Here is an 11,703-nt window from a genome sequence, read left to right on the forward strand (position 1 = left end):
CACTGTTTATCAAAGCCTTATCTCGTCAGAGAGGAGGAGTGGGAGGATACAAGGTGTCAAGATCAAGAGTCAAACTGTTGTCATATTACACAGGCACACCTACCGGGTGCCTGGACTGGTCATCAGGCTTACCAGGACAAATCCAGGTAGGCCAATGCTTTTGTCATCCCCCCCCCCGCTGCCAACCAAAACCCCAGTCGAAAGAGTAAAAACATTAAGGTAAAACTTAAAATAAACAGCCAGTCACACAGGGATTATGGTTTAAAAGCTTGCAATGTCACTCTCATATTTCTGCTAAGATTTCCTAAGTTGTGACTCAGAGAGTTAATGGGGAAACTGAGCTAGAGATGAATCCTGAAAACACATTCTCCGCCAGCCAATGAACTCCAATTTGGGACCTTGCATTCCCAAGAGGAAGCTATGGACTGGGAGGGAATGGAGACAGCCTGTCGCTTGGCCTTGATTTACAGGTAGTCTCCGCGTGCCAAGAGTAACAAATCACAGTGTTATGGCCCTCTGAATGCAGAGTAGAGCTCAGTTCCGAAGAATGAGAAAAAGAGAGGAGAGAGAGAGAGAGAGAGAGAGAGAGAGAGAGAGAGAGAGAGAGAGAGAGAGAGAGAGAGAGAGAGAGAGAGAGAGAAAATGACACACCTCATCGCCAAAAGCTCGTGGGGCAGGAACAGGAAATCTCACCATTCATGTGGGAAGTTAGTTCACTCTGCAACCGTTAACTTCCTTGGCAAAAATGGCAGAGCGGTCCAGCTGACTTAACATGGGCTTACATAGTGTGTGCATTTGTGTCAATCTTTCTGCAAAAATAGGATGGATTATACATTCAACACACATGGTTGACAGCATGCCTGCTTCCCTGCTTAAGGATCCAAGTGTTACGTTTTAACACTGAGTGTGCTACACTATGTCTAGAGGGTCTTAGCAATTAGTCAAAGCTCTCTTTGAGGAGAGACAGTGCTTTAGTCGTCTGGGTGGCTTTAGACGCCAATCTCAAGTGCTCCAAAGTGTGGTAGGAACAGTGTTTTAGTCGGGAAGTCTACCTCGAGGGCAGCATGAAAGTGATAGGCACTTCAGCCTTCTTCCACAGCCAAATAATGGAAACTTCTCTGGAGCCCATCATGTCACTAGCTACAGCGTAAAGTTTTAAAGTGTTTTTTTAAACTCAAAAGATTACGTTACCTAAAATTCTCTTGTGTAAAGCCAATAGATGATCTTTCGAGTTTGCAATGTTTTTAATTGAAAGGACAAATCAGTTTAGGATTTAAGTTTCCTCAGTGGTTTTTATCATCTGATCCAGCCAGGACACAGTAGTTTTAAAGCTGGAATGCACATGGCAGATAATGGTTTTCACTCAAAATTCACATTGATCTGTGGAATCTGGTTTATTGGGCTACACTTTGAGTGCAGTGCGGATTCAGTCGAACCAAAATACACATGGTGAAAGAGAAACAAAATGTAGATGAGGACATGACTTAAAATCTTATCTTTACATTTGGATTTCGACCCCTCATCTAAATGACATGGTTAGTAAGATTTATTCAAAGCTGGCTACTAAACCTTGTAACTGCTATCAACAGCAGAGCTCCATGTGACAGGTGGCTGTTAAGAAAACCTCTGAAGCGTGCATGTTGACCAGATGGAACTGACCTCAACACCAAGGTGGCCATTCGTCCTCTGTGCCTGTGCAGACATATCAATACACTCTCCTACACACACACACACACACACACACACACACACACACACACACACACACACACACACACACACACACACACACACACACACACACACACACACACACACACACACACACACACACACACACACACACACACACACACACACACTGTTTGGAGCAGACATCCTGCCAGCCACAAGCCACTACCTCTAAACATCCCTCACATCTGACCTTTAAACTGTGGAACTAAAATCTCTATAATTACAGTGAGTGTTTCAGCTTAGCAAGTAAACATAGCAGCAGAAATAGACACTTCAACTACTATATACAACTATGCTGGTGCCAGAGGCACGTTTCTATTCATAGCTGAAGGGAATTAGTGGCTTGTGTCACTGCTCACTGCAATGAACTTGTGATTGAGTAAACTGCAACTAAATGCTACTACCAGTGCTTAGTCATAGATTAACATGTTAAAAATATTTTTGAAAAAGCTAAGCCATACATGCTCTGTCCATTTAATCTTGCTGAATTTACTCAACAATTTTGTACCTTCAGATTATTTTGCAGCTCTATTATATTGTCTTATGTCTTTAATATAAGTGAAATAATCACACCATTTGCATTTAGGAAGTAGCAACATGTCACAAAACCTTTGACAAAAAACTGTGAGAAGATACTTTATCCATAAAATAACTAGCAACAGAGAGAGGGATCAAATTCAACACCCTGTACACCTCTGAATGAGACAAAAGCTTACAAAACATAAAGTTCAAGTGGAAATACATTCACATGTAAAACTCTGTCAAATTGTAAAGGTTTTTTTGTGAGCCTTAGGGAGCATAATGCCAATTTGCAGTCTCCTAAAGACTCTAGTCCAAACAAGCTGTTTTCATCCCAAACTTGAGCAAGCATGGTTGGGGCAAATGGCTCTTAGGGGAGCACAAGGTTGGCCTGCATCGTTGAGAGTCTACCGGGTGAGGTCCTCTTTGGGTTGCGGCACCTGTGGAGCATAAACACACCAGGGGAGGGCAGCTTTCCTTTCAGCAGGGCCGCTCCTCTGTTTAGCTTTCCTTCCACCAAAAACATCCCCGAACACACAATCCAGACCTCCTCCAGCCCTGCCGCCACAGGAAGAGCTGAAGAGCCCTGGAACCTCTGTCTGTGGGAGGCACAATGCTCTCCCAACTCTGTTTACCTAAATCCACTTCCTCTATTCCCTCTACCTGAGGTGGCCTTCGAGCCCCGGTCACCAAAGCTCTACAACCCAAGGAGAATAAATACAACAGCAGGGCCCAAGGAAGCTGTGGAGTCCATCACTGGCATTTCCTTACTTCTAGTTTGTAAGAAAAACAAGTGGAAGGGAACCACGCTGGGACCCTGTGTCTGTTAGCAGTGATAAATGGTTTCACATATTAGAGTAAACAAATGGGTAATGTGTGTATGTATATTTGTGGAGCCTATGTGCTTCATGGACCATGAATGAACATGCACGCTTCTGTGCATGTGCGCATTCTCATGAGAGCTTGATAGCAGTTTTATGCAGATGTTGTCTCGTCCTATTTGAGAGCCACTCTGAGTGCTCAGTCAAACTATTCAGCACTTGCTGCACAGGCCATAGCTCAACCCGCAGGGGAACCTGATAAACAAACAAGAGAGAATTATTCAGGGTTTAAACACTTAAACACCCACTTCAGCAGAGCCTTTTAAGTGGGTGATTAAAATGGGCACCAAGCTCCAAGAGAAAGCTCAGAGGAGCTCAGCGCCACCACAGGAGTCCAAGTCACCTAGAGTTCCTCCCTGAGCGTCACAGCGTTTCAGGCAGCCAGTTGTGATGTGTTTATTGCAGATGTTCATATAGCAATGACGATTAAAGTATGATTTATCGGTGTATGCGATAAATGATAGAACCATTCCCCGTTCAGTGTAGTTAGCTCTAGATCTACTTGAACAATTTAAATTAGCATTAATCCATTAAATGAATTATCCTTCGTCAGAGAAGTCCTTGATCAAACATATTGGGTGCATGAAACCATTATTAACTAAATATTTATCATTTAATTATCACTTAAACACTTTTCTGATGCTTTTCAACATAAATTAGTGTCTCAGACATTTGCACCCACATCAAAAGGGTTAAGATATGTAGGCATTGCTGCAAAGACGATGATGTCATTTAGACAAACTCTGTATTTAGACGGTTTATCACACTATTTAAAGTATTACTAGGCACATGCTTTTCACTTGGAAGTCATTTAAGTCTGGGTCGAGGCAAACTGACAGCGACTATATACATCCTCTAAAAACCAAACTATCCCTCAGAGTGTTTTTAATAAATGCCACCCTCAACTGTAGAACAAAACCCTGCAGCCTAAATGTAAGCGTGGAAGGGGTGGTGAGAGACCCTTTGATCAACAGCTATCCGTTGCTCCAAATTGAGTGTATATTTCGGGGAAACAAAGCAAAATCTCAGCTGCTAATCCCCTGAGATTCAGAGCACATTCCCGCACAAGCCTTTCATCTCTGGAGTGCATCCGAACAGCTGACTGCAGACATACAGCATACTTACATGCATATACATGTACATGTATAGATGTGCACATTCATTAGCACCGCTTCACACACAATGAAAACACCAAAGACTGTTTCATTTGTAATGACACAAACCGGTAATCACAATTATCTAAAATAAGTAGTGTTTTTACTAACTTTAAAGATATTGTGGTAGTTGTTTAAGAATTGATACCACTGTAACTATACAATATAATCCAATACTGTGTTTATCAATAAAATCTGATCATTGACAGTGGGAAACACATAGAAAGATTTGGCACAGAAAAGAGAATCCTAGATCTGCTGGTGACCTGTCCAGGGTGTACACCACCTGTCATTCAATGCCCCCCACCCAACCCACCCCCACCTTCGTGACCCTCAAAGGATGGATGGATGGATGCATACATGGATGGATACTGGCCTATCTGAGATATATTTTATCATATTGGTGTAAATATTTTTACATGATGTGACATCATATAAACTTTTTTACATAATTAAAATGCCAAAAAATATGCTCCGGCTAATTTTAGTTAGATAGATAAATATTATACAAAGAGAGAATATGTATCCCAAATACTACCTGGCAGTTACTAGCCAATTTCCTTTGTCCCGGAGCAGGGGAACAAAATAATGAAACACATACATACATATAAACTGATATATCGATGTTGGAATATTTTACTTCCTTCAGTATTGGCCCCAATTATCCAGTATCGGTCTAGCTCTTCCTTAAACAATCCTTCCTAGAAGGCACGATTCACAGCCACTGCTTTGTCACACAGGACAAACTCCTCCAGCTTTTAGTAATCTATGTGACACACGATGCCGGATGTGACATTAAAGCCACCTGCATGTCCTCGACCTCCCAGTCCCCAAGCTATACTGACATCAGCCCAAGACTTCAACCCCATCTTCTCATGGGAAAAAAAAAATAAAAATCACAGAGCCCTCTATGGCCAGGTGCTACCCCTCCTCCCCAAAGGCTACAGCTTTTCTTCTCTTTAGAGTGTGGGTCCAAACTTTTCTCCCAGCCTCTTCAAAGAGCAACAACAGGCCCTCGGTCCCTTGGGAGCACAGAGGGGGTAGAGCCCGGTGGGAGAGGGGCATACGTCACGCAGCACGCACAAGAGGCCAGCCGGTGGGAAAAGAAAACGCATAGGGAGAAGACAGAAAGACGGAGAGAAAGAGGAAGAGGAGTCTGCATTTGAAAGGTGCTTTCAGCTTCTAGGCAAGGGCCTTTGCTTTGTGAAAAACGACAAGGAGAGAAAAAGCACAACAGTAGAAGCAAAAAAAAAAATAAAAAATCAAGGGGGTGCAAAACCTGCCATGTCTTTTATCAGACTTGGAGGCTGAGGGAATGCGTTTAAAAGCTTTAGGCCTACTTCCAAAAAAAACTCTCCACTTTTATAAAAACTAAAAAATCAAAGAGCTGGCAACCAACTGCGAGACAATGGAGTTGGGGGCAGAAGTTCCACTGTGATTCACTTTTGAGTCGCATTCTGTCGTCAGACGCACCTTTTGCTTTTTGTCTACGTTCCATTTAAGTTGATGGAAGTTGAAGAAAGAAATGGGAGCTTTGGAATTGTCAGAGCGGCAGCTTGGGAGGACTTGAGGTGGAGGGGTCACTTTTACTACACAAAGGGTAGGGCTTCACAGCAGAGGAGGAGCCATCAATGTCACAACAAACACCTCAATGCGTTGCCCACACTTCAAATGCAGACTCGGCCAACACACGGCCACAGGGCAAACGCAAGAAACAGATGGAGGCTAGGAGGGGAGAAGGGAGGAGAGGGGAGAACCAGAGGAGGGGGAGGGGGAGGGGGATTCAAGAACAGAACGAGGTAACTTTGTGAGGAATAACCATCAAAGCTAATTATTTCTGAAGTTAGTCATGACATGTGACAAACATAATACCTCTTTTTCATCCGATGCCAAGACAGGCCACCTCAAAAACTTGCCACCAGAAATTTGAACTCCTCAGTCAGTCAAACATGTGGCCCTATCAGCATCTATGTCAGCAACATAATTCTACAGGGTGCACATAGCATATCAAATTAATGGGTAGGTGTAGACACCAAGCTGTACACAGGGGAGAAAGTGTGCCCAGGCTCACATGACCTGGATCTCAGACCCACAGATCCACCTGCCCACACCACTCACTCACTGTCTCCCTCACCGAACACTGCATCTGACGACACAACTCATGAATGGGTACAGGGTCTGCATGGAAAAATAATTAACACCCTGTCCACAGTAATGCAGTTATTCTGCTAAACAAACAATGGCGGCTATATACCAGTTTCTCTGCATTTGGTTCACACTGCTTGGTCTATTTACAAATTTGCAGCTAAATTTAGCATCACTGCACCACATTACTGGCGTTCACAGGCATCTGCCTCGCCCAATATTACTTGGACTAAAGCTTTCTTCTCTGGTATTTGACGGATCGTTGATATAGACTTTATCGCCACCTACTGGCCCGGCATGTTTGTTTGAGTGTTTGTAGTAATTGTGTTCTCGTCTGGACGAGATATTTTGTAAAGAGGTTGTGTGGACAGACATTTTTTTAAGGGAGGGGAGAATATCTGTTTAAAAAAAAAACAACATTCACAGTAGCGAAGATGAGGCTCAAGCATTCAAGAGCATCTATGTGTCCCAGTCTATCTTTTACTGCTCAGCCACAATTTCAATCTGAACCCATTGATGAAGACAAACTCCTAATACGAACAGCTCTGCAAAACAATGACTTCCCTAAAACTGGCATTGTTCCTGCAGGGAATACGATTTGGAAAAGGCTGGATCAAAGGAATTCCAAGCGTGGACTCCCCACTGTTGACACCCGACCCACATTCTCCTGGTACCCAGTTCAGCTGGAAGGGGGGCTCAGAGAACAGCGGATATAAATAACTGTCTCACCAGGTATTCTATACAATGAAGACAGCTTTTAAAGCTAAGTGAGTTGACTCACATTCTCTCACCTAAGACGTTAGCCTCTGTCTTTATCTGAGGGCACTGTGGGGTCAAGCTTTAAAAGTCCTTCTCACAGAGCGCTAAGATTGTTGAAATTATTTAATAACAATAATTTTACTGTCTTTTTTAATTTTAAGTAACACAACTTTCCAACATGGAATTTATGTGGGAAATATATTTTCATAAGAAAGCAACAGAATGACCAAATAAAACATTATCTTGCAAATTGTAATGTTGAAAGATATATGTTTGAATAACAACATAGCTTACACAACACACAAAACGTATGAGTATAAATTTAGACAGATTTTTTTATCCAGGCCTATGATATTAAAGCAATATCTTATTGCGCTGTTGTATCTGACTGATGATCAGTTTGATGAAACTATTTATCAACGGTATGATAAAAAATTCACAGGGGAACAGAAACGTTATACTCCCCCTAGCAATGATCATCACTCATCCTGCTGCTAAGATGAATATCTAAATACAACACATATTTAGGGATCTTGTGGAAGAACTAAAAAACATTTTATGTCGTAGTTTTACAACTCAACTCTGCGCTGCAGAGGTGGTGCCACCTTGTTAAAAAGGGAAAACTGGCTGTTGTATTCAGAACATTCAAAGCATGTGTAAATATACTCAACATGGAATTCTCTCACAATCAGAAGCAGAATGCCAAAGCCTTGGACATTTGATTGTTACAATATCAATGTCCACATGAGCAAAATTTGTTACCCACTAAGCGTGAAGCTGATAAAAACCTTGACTTCAGATATGTATAGAATTGTTCTAGGAAACACAGCAAGAAGCGAATATATGGTTCAATCTTTAAAATTAAACATTTTAGATTTTGGATCGACTTCTTAAGTCCGGAACAAAATAATTAGAATATTGATGATGGAAACAGCTTTTCTCTTTTATAAGTTCTCCCTTTGAGCTAAGAAAATCATTAGCCACCCAGACTTACATTATTTACACAAACTAAACTCTAGTCACTCCAACTTATTCTAAAACATCCAAAATCTTCAGGTGGCTGCTGTTCCATCCTGGGCCAAAACAAAGTCATAAGGAAAAGAGGAACATAAATACCTCCAGGAACCAAAAATTTAAGTTTGTTTTTGTGGTCATAATGTCTGGTAATTGCATGGCAATAATGTGGATATAAATAATAAAAGCCCTAAGCGTATGAATTCCACTGAAAACATACAGTAAGTGACCGCGTAGCTTTTCTGCTGCAGAAGCATCAACACGCTCGAAAAAACATACATATTTTCTGTGGTTCCTCATCAAGTCAGTCTCAAAAAACATCCTGCAGACACAGCGTCTACTGTGAGCGGGATCCTGTTACTATGTGACGTTTACTGCAGCTTCGGGCATGTCAGGATTTGCAATTTCAACATTATGTGGGCCCAACATGTAAAGCTAGTAACCTCCCGACACTCAACAAGGACAAACTCATGCCAGGAGTTTAAAGCACCTATGCCATGCTCATCACAGATCCGCCATGCAACACTGCGACTGCTCTTCAGGTACACAGAACCTTGAGCGCCTTCCAGCAGACAACAAAACAACGCTGGACTTTAGACATGACTATTCCTGTTACCTAAGACTTCCTCAAGTTTGTTGTTTGCCTCCTCTTCACCAGAATGCAGACAAATCCTCATTCCAAAGTCTAATATTCCCAAGAATCCAAACTAGCCAACACAGTTGTGTCTTGCTCGCACGATAGAGTTTAAATACATGATGGTATAATGTGACCTGAACGCGCAAGGTGCTGCATGATGCAAGAGTTAAAGTGCTGCCATTATAAAAGCAATTGAGAGGGAAAGAAAGACAAAATAAGACCAACTGTAGGATTCAAGTCTTTTTCAAAATGACAAGCAGCTGAAGGAGCTGCCAAGCATTTTAAAGGGAAACTTGTGGGGGGAAAAAAAATCACAGGAGGTGCTATGGTGTGTTGAAAATGCAAGAGCTCCTGGAGTCTGGGCTGCATTCAATAGATAGATGCATTTCTGTTCAAAGTCGCTGGATTGTGGGCGGAGGAACGGATTTTCCTTTTTTTTCCTTGATGGGCTCTAATTCCTCAAACATTTCTGCCTTTGAGGAAGGCATCACTAACCAAAGAGGCTTAAGGCTCCTCTGAAGCAGTTCCAAAGGATTTCAGCACTTGACAACAAATGCACAGTGTTTACACCAGTGCCAAAATACAAAACAAGCATGACCTCCGACACTTCTCCCCAGCATTTACAATCCGCACTTGTCACCAGTCTGCCACACGGCAATGCTTTCAACTCAAGACTTGATCTATTGTTACCTGTAGAAATCCCTCTGATCAGTGCACATAATGATACCAACATGTGTTCCCTACACGAGCAGATGAATCTCACCTAAAGGAGTGTTAAATATAATCTTCTTGTCAAATTGTCACCATGAAAAATAAACTGTAAAGCGGTTTTCAAACAATGGGGTCCAGACTTTCTCCGGAGTTTGCCTTTCACGTATGAAGAACGAAAGCAGGAGATTGTTTGGGTGAGATACATTTGCCACAACAGACATTTGTCTGGAGCATTCAGGTGAGGCGAAACGTATTAGATTGAATGCAGAGATCACATGTTTTTGTTTACATCACAACAACACCAACGTCAGCCGTTATTGCCAAAAGCTCTGGAATCTCATTGTCTTTACAAGCTGACATCTAGAAAAGTCATCAATGCACCTACTCACTCGCAGGGGATTCTCTGGAGAATCTCTTGCTGCATTCTCATGTTCAATAATTTCAGGAAATTGTCCAGAGTTCAGTGCATGTCTGGAAGCAGCTTCACAGACACAGTAACACAGTGTCTGGAGATTTGACTAAGGGGCGTGCAGGAAAAACGTTGGAGAATCTCCACAGCAACTTATTCGGACATTAGCGTTCTCACATACAACCGTTCTGGATAATTTCAGGGGAAAATCCGGAGCTCAGAGGATGTCTGAAAGCACCTTAACAGACACAACAATTAGGTGTCCAGAGTTGTCACTAGGGGGAAGGCAGGAGAAACTTAGGAGAAAGTCAAGAGAATGTCTACAGCAACTGATTTGGACATTTGCGTTCTCACGTGCAACCCTTTCTGATAGTTTCAGGAGAATATCCGGAGTTCAGAGCACGTCTGAAAGCAGCTTCGCCGAAACGAGGTGTTTATGCGGTCCACTTCAAGAGTTTGTGCTCAGGCAGTTTATTGCGAGTGAACCTTCAACTCACGAGTGCAGCCAACGTGAATAGACGGCTGGTTAAAGTTTGAAAGCTCGGACAAAGTTAGTCAGGACTCTGAGTGGAAGCCACACTGGAGCGTCCAAGTAGCTCCATTCAACATCACTGCTAAAATCGCACCAAAACCTCCTCGTTTCTCGGGGGAAATGCGGACGAGCACCGCGGCGCGACGAGACAGCCCCTCTGGGAAGCCTTTCCCAATACGCTGCCTCCCCGTGGAAGGACGCGAAGCTCGCGGACGACGTGGTACTCACCCGTGCCGTCAAGCCGCAGCTTCCCCTGTGGTGACAGTCCTGCCGCTCGAGGCGAGAGCTCGTGCAGTAGTACTTCTGCTTCACGAGCCAGTCGTCCAGTCCCTTCCGCGCCAAACACGCGTTCACTACGAAACTGCCGCCTGGAAACAAAGAGGAGCCTCGTTACTCTCCACTGAGTTTGTCCATCTTCAAAAAAGACACTCCGGACCCCGGTGAGGGTCCGGGGTGAAAAACTGAGAGGACATGTATGAAAAGTGAGGCACGGTGAGGACGGGCGCTCTTACCTTCTGGACTCTCCCTCGGTTTACAAATAGCGGCTGCGGGAGAGAAAGACAAGAGAAAGACAAGACAGACACAAAACAATGAAATAGTGTTACTGGAAAGTGTCGCGGCGGCAGAGGGACGAAGTGTGGCCGTGATTTTGTCTGAGGACTAATGGAGCTCTCACCATGTTTGGAGTGCAGTTTACCCATTTCTATGCATCGAGGTGTAGTTGAAAACCATCAGACGAATATAATCCAGAGAAGGAAATGTACAAAGGAGAAGGAGCCGGGCTGAGGTATCCAGACAGAGGAGAACCCGTGAGAGCAGCCTGAGCTCAGTCAGTGCGACTGGAGGAACCACAGCGTTTGATCCACAGACCACTGTCAGCACACACACAGGCGCACACACCACTTCCTGCCAGCACTTTCACAGTAAACTGATGAGACGCCAAAATGATGAAAATAAATGACCAACTATTGTTCACTATGGAAAAAGGAAAACAAAATTATTATTATATTAAAAGTGTACAGGCTAGTACATGTGTGTTTCTACTTCAGTTCAGTTTTTCTGTCCCATGGAACTTATTGTGATTTCATTTGTGTTGTTATTTCAGGCACTGGGTCTGCATTTACTACATATACTCTTTATATTTCTATTTTCACTTCCTTTTATTTTGACTTAATACTCTACTGTTTTATTCTACTGTGCTATGTTGT

At 43.0% G+C, this 11,703-nt stretch overlaps 1 protein-coding gene across 1 annotated transcript in view; it reads right to left on the reverse strand.

Moving 5' to 3' along the window:
* nkd1 (NKD inhibitor of WNT signaling pathway 1) overlaps positions 1–11,360 on the reverse strand; it is a 34,588-nt gene extending 23,228 nt beyond the window's left edge. Inside the window, exons 1-3 of the mRNA XM_035158206.2 lie at positions 11,172–11,360; positions 11,008–11,040; positions 10,724–10,863 (exon numbers count right to left, since the gene is read on the reverse strand). Coding sequence (XP_035014097.1) covers positions 10,724–10,863; positions 11,008–11,040; positions 11,172–11,196 — 198 coding nt within the window. The 5' untranslated portion in view covers positions 11,197–11,360. The remainder of the gene's footprint in view (positions 1–10,723; positions 10,864–11,007; positions 11,041–11,171) is intronic.
* Between the last annotated feature and the right edge of the window lie 343 nt (positions 11,361–11,703).

Source organism: Hippoglossus stenolepis, chromosome 1, assembly GCF_022539355.2.
Source record: "Hippoglossus stenolepis isolate QCI-W04-F060 chromosome 1, HSTE1.2, whole genome shotgun sequence".
Taxonomy (NCBI): Eukaryota; Metazoa; Chordata; class Actinopteri; order Pleuronectiformes; family Pleuronectidae; genus Hippoglossus; species Hippoglossus stenolepis.